The sequence below is a fragment of the Ciona intestinalis genome, unplaced genomic scaffold (assembly GCF_000224145.3).
Source record: "Ciona intestinalis unplaced genomic scaffold, KH HT000143.2, whole genome shotgun sequence".
NCBI lineage: Eukaryota > Metazoa > Chordata > Ascidiacea > Phlebobranchia > Cionidae > Ciona > Ciona intestinalis.
This window is the reverse complement of record NW_004190465.2, coordinates 37,938-43,240: the sequence shown is the minus strand read 5'-3', so window position 1 is coordinate 43,240 and position 5,303 is coordinate 37,938. Positions and strand designations below refer to the sequence as shown.

At 31.1% G+C, this 5,303-nt stretch overlaps 2 protein-coding genes across 6 annotated transcripts in view; one reads left to right on the top strand and one right to left on the bottom strand.

Moving 5' to 3' along the window:
* Window positions 1-3,195, top strand: part of LOC100180530 (bone morphogenetic protein 1) — a 7,183-nt gene extending 3,988 nt beyond the window's left edge. For all 4 annotated transcript variants that reach the window (XM_026839036.1, XM_002121146.5, XM_026839037.1 and 1 more), the window contains exons 8-13: window positions 429-597; window positions 877-949; window positions 1,167-1,315; window positions 1,677-1,782; window positions 2,180-2,313; window positions 2,546-3,195. In XM_026839036.1, the coding sequence (XP_026694837.1) occupies window positions 429-597; window positions 877-949; window positions 1,167-1,315; window positions 1,677-1,782; window positions 2,180-2,302 (620 nt within the window). In that variant the 3' untranslated portion in view covers window positions 2,303-2,313; window positions 2,546-3,195. The remainder of the gene's footprint in view (window positions 1-428; window positions 598-876; window positions 950-1,166; window positions 1,316-1,676; window positions 1,783-2,179; window positions 2,314-2,545) is intronic.
* A 256-nt stretch (window positions 3,196-3,451) lies between these two features.
* LOC494408 (A disintegrin and metalloproteinase with thrombospondin motifs adt-1) overlaps window positions 3,452-5,303 on the bottom strand; it is a 12,559-nt gene continuing 10,707 nt past the window's right edge. For both annotated transcript variants that reach the window (XM_009863457.3, XM_018816123.2), the window contains exons 16-18: window positions 4,888-5,040; window positions 4,252-4,410; window positions 3,452-3,739 (exon numbers count right to left, since the gene is read on the bottom strand). In XM_009863457.3, the coding sequence (XP_009861759.1) occupies window positions 3,618-3,739; window positions 4,252-4,410; window positions 4,888-5,040 (434 nt within the window). In that variant the 3' untranslated portion in view covers window positions 3,452-3,617. The remainder of the gene's footprint in view (window positions 3,740-4,251; window positions 4,411-4,887; window positions 5,041-5,303) is intronic.

The window sequence follows — 5,303 nt, the reverse complement described above, 5'->3', positions numbered from 1 at the left end:
TATATATGTATTATCTATGGTTAGAAGTTAATATTATTCATATTGTGGCGGCTGCATAATGAATTATTGCGAGCAGTAAACTAAAAGAGCGAAGAAACGAGAGACGCGGTGTTTATACCGAAGATAACGATAAGAAAAAGGCACTCGTCTACGCTTCGGTGCACACACGCTAATTGTGCGGTTTTAAATCTGAAAGTTTAGTCTAAAAATTATAAATATATATTACGATTTGATTTTAATCAAAAGATTAAAGAAAAATGCTAGAATTGAGAATTAGGATAAGTGCGGAAAAAAATCGCCTTATCAGCAACAACAACAACAAACCCAAGAACAACTGTTCGACGAAAAAGGATCTATATGACCACTACCGTGCTCAAAAATCAATGTAAAAAGTATTGCACCAAATATGAAACAAATTTTCTTTGTAGGTTGTTTATCATTTGGTCTCGACCTTATGTTTCTATTGGATGGTTCAGACTCATTGAACACAATTGATTTTGAATATTCAATAAATTTTGTGAAGCAAGTTTCTGACACATTTAATTTGAATCAAACCAGAATTGGTATTATGCAATTTTCACATTGGTTCAGTGACAGGTGAAAGAAATGTATGTCATATATAACTATGGTGGATTCTGTAAATCTGGGCCTGATTTAACTGTCTTATTTAACTTATTTTGTCTTATTATTTATTGTTTTATTTAACTGTCTTATGGGCCTGATTTAACTGGAGAATTATTTTTGCGTTTTAACATAATATACTAATTGCTAATAAATATTGCAGTGAACAAAGATTATACTTTTTTTAAATAATAAAACAATTATTTTATTTCAGTATTTATGTAAAATAACTGATTAACACATTTTTTCCTACAGAGAAGCATCTAGACAAGAGTATTTAAAAACAGAAATTGAATTGGGACAATATTCATCTAATGCTCAATTTAATGTGAGTTATATTTTTTTACAATAAAGAATATAATTATACACTTTTGAGAAATAAATAAGCCATAAAGTACAATGATAATATTAAAGTTTAGGCTTTAATCAGCATACCTGGAGAATATCATGTTTAATTTTTTCGTTTCTATTATTTCCAATTTATTTATTTCTAAAGTTAACTTGTACAATATATCTGTTTAATCTTGTGTCTTTTTGACTTATAGTTGATAGCAGAAAAGATTAGACATCATCACAGAAGTACAGCGTATACAGCACATGCTATAGAGCAAGCAATAATGAATGATCTTGCTGGATCCGAAAGATTTCATGACCCATGCAGGAAAAAGGCAATCGTCGTGGTAACAGGGGGGTCGTAAGTTGGATAGTTTTATTGCTGTTTTAGAATGAATAAACTTTAGTACTTTGACACTTAACGGCAACTGCTCCTATCCAATGGTCACCAATGGGTTGTGTTCAAATTATCAGCTATACATAAAAAAAATAAAAAAAATACCAAAAAATATTTCCCCACAAACTAACATACACGGTAACTCATGAGCTGGTATGATGTGTATAAAACAGAACACCTGTGTTAAAACGACTCGTTTTTCGACCATGCAAGAATAAAACGGTTACATTCATTCATTCATTCATCCTTACTATTTCATAAATTGGAATTAACTGCTTTGCACTTTAACTGAACAAAGTACAGACAAACAGAAAATTCTATTTAGAGCAACAGACAGTTCTCATTTACGAAGTGTTGCAAACAAAGCAAGCGAAAGACAGATCGTCTTAATTGCTGTTGGTGTAAATAAATATTCTCTCATACAGCTTAGGGTAAGTACTTTAAATATATCTTGATTAAAGCAATAAAAAGAAAACACATTTATTGATTGTTTTTTTTATAAATCATAAGATTTGAGGATTTATGCTTGAAGCACTGAATTAATGTAAACTTAAGTGACTTTTTTTCTTATGGAAAATATCATTTACCCTCACACAGCCAAATTCTTTTTTTAACTTCAGCCATTTATATTTACAACATTTTTTTCATTAGCTGTTGTTAGAAATTTTGGTGTTATTTTTAGATCATATTTGAGTATTCATACTCAAGTTTTTATTTTTCGTTAGGATGTCCCTTTTATCGTAATTCTCTAAACCATATAGGATAATTTCTTAAATATACTTTTAATCCCTTAAAAACTTAACAACCCATTTTCCGAACGTTTTTTAGCAAATAACACAGAGCAGAATTGACAGTACTGAGAATGTACATGTAATACAAGATTTTGATCGACTTCATGAGCTTGTGCCAGATGTTAGTCATGATTTGCATAGATTGCAAAATATGCCATAAATTACTCTATAGTAAGTATTGTTTCATTAATATCTGTAAAATTAAATTTGTGTGCTATTAAGAGTAAACATTATCACAACCAGTGTAATTGGTTTGACACAAAGCGTGAGCTATGAAACTAAGGTAAAAAAAATTTTTAGTACTTAAAAAAATAGTTATGAATAAAATATTACCCAAAACTTAATTATGATTATGAATAAAATATTACCTAAAAACAAATCGTGGCAAAGAACATTTTTTTAGTTTCAGCCACATCTCAATGGAATCCACCCTTGTTTCTAACTCCACCACATTTTAACTGCTTTGTATAACATTCACAATCATCCATTAATTTTTGAACTCCATCTCCAAGAAGTCGAATCAGCCACCCTTATGACCAGTGTCAACTTGTTAACAGTTATAACAGTGCTTATTATATGATTAGTCCGACGCCGTAGCATAGTTGGTTAGTGAGCCTGCCTCCAACCCAGAGGTAATGGGTTGTTGCTGCTGCCATTGTGGGTGTATGTGTCCTTGGGCAAGACGCAATTTATCCAACCCAGTGGTTACTAATGGGTTGTCTAAATTATCAGACACATATAAAAACCATCCTCCCAAAGTAATCACCCGCAAAGTACAACACACATGGTAGCTCGTAAGCTGGCACGAGGTGTATGAAACAGAACACCTGTGTTATAACAATTATTGTTTTCTGGCCACACAAGCATAAAGTAAGTTACATTCATTCATAACCTGTTGGAGTTTAAGGATTCGAGTACCCAGCATCAGGCTTCCGAGTTATGTGCATTTTTATAAAAGACATACACCCAAACTGTTGTTGTCCAAACCCAGTGATCACTAATGTGTCATCCAAATTTTTGCCATGAATACAAATAAAAGTATATCATTTTAAATGTTGTATTGGTGGTATTTTGTAACCGGACACAAAGTATGTAGATATATTGTTTATAGTAATTGTATGGCTGTTGTTGTTTTGTTGCTAAATTTGTTTCTTAGCATTCTTGGAATGTAGAGCACGTTATGATAAAGAGTAGGTTTATGGTTTCACATGCGGATATCAGATTTGACACAAATTAAATAAACTTAAAAACTGATTGAACAATACTGATACAATGTGTTTGACATCCTTGGTTGCTTATATATAGTACATTGATTTTTGATTTCTTTTTATTTTCAAATATTTATAAAGTAAATGTTACGAATGTCTTCAAACTGTTTGTGTGAATGGATTAAAAATAATTTTATTGCAATGTTAAATAAATTAATTGCAGGAATGCAAGTTACAGAAAGTTAAGTTAAAGTATAGTAACATGTATCAGTAAGTAAAAAATAACATAATTAAGGCGACAATAATATAAATAGACAAATAAAATGAAGTGTAGATTCTGGAAGCTGAATTTGGTGATCTAGTTACATCCGAACGTGAAGATGGATCTTCTGTTAATTGATTTGGTAAGAATCATTATATATTGAAATGACAACATTTTCCCCTGAAGTTAACTTACTGCAATGCATCTACAAATATTGTCTTTATAAAGGTTTACTTCATTCTTATATTGTGTTTGTGTACTAATCTGTTCTTTGCAATAAACGAATAACTCTGCTCAAATAGAGACTGACGATGCTAGTTAATGTTGAAATATATCACTTTAGAGCACCATTGGCAACTGATAAATTTTGGTAAAAACCATTAACCTTAATACTTTTATCAGTGCTTTTTGTAAGCATCCAAAAAAATCATTTAAGTTACAGGTAAAGTTAATTTTAAACTACTAGTTTTTTTTTAATCAATTGTATATCTAAAATCCTACATTTAATGTGCAGACTACAATATTTGCTCTTATACGAATGACAAGCCTGCCAAATTATGTTTTAACTTGCTAATGAGTTTCTTATCCGTTGTTTCCATAATATGCTTAAAATTTAAACTAACAAAAATAAAGTTGTACCTAGTACTCTTGTACAATTCCTTCCAATAGAACAAACTCTTGTTAGAGTTGATGCACCGGAGCAAGCATCTGTTTGACTTGAACATTCACGTTTTCTTGTATTGTATCCAACACCGCACGTAGTGGAACATGTTGACCATTGAGACCATGCAGAATACACTAGATCAAATATTGTTTAAATTTTAATGTTAATAACAACTGTTTCCTGTTTTGTATTTTCTGTTTTTCTATTACTTTTACCGAATATTAGTATCGGTAGGTTAAAACAAACTTATTTATTTTTATGTTAAAGTCACAGTAAATATAATACCTCACAGTGGTGTAATAGTTTACTGTGTTCAGCTAAGTAAATTATGTTTTTCAGTTTACATCAGTTTGATCTTACACACGTTTTATATGTGTATACATTTACATACATCAATATTTTTTAAAGGATTCATGGAGGTATGCCTTTTATCAGAACATAGTGAACGAATGCCTATTATGATTAAGTTGTTAAAAAAGTAAAGGTTTAGCATGTCTACCATATGTTGTCCCAGTCAGCAAACAAGACACCAAGCACAAAACTTTGATGATACTTGTTTTGTTACATATGTAACCGTAGTTTATACTTTAAATAAAAAAATACAAACACACCGGGACAGGAATGAGAATTGCAGATTTGATCTTGTGAAGTCGCTCCTGAACAACTACCCCCTGTTGTCCCAACATTACACAATCTATTACGTGATGTTGTTCCACCACCACATGTTTTAGAACATTCCACCCAACTTGTCCATGGACTCCACCCTGATTATTATTAATGGAAGTTATAATGATTAACTTATTTCTTCTTGTTTGGGTGGAGAACTTCAGACTTAATAACATGATTGTCCCATTTAAATATTGAATAAATGAATGTAACTTACTTTATCCTCGTGTGGCCAGAAAACGACAGTCGTTATCACACGGGTTTAACACCTCATGCCAGCTTACGAGTTACCATGTATGTTACTATGTGAGTGATTTTTTTTGGGGATTGTTTTTATTTTTGTTATGTATGGCTGATAATT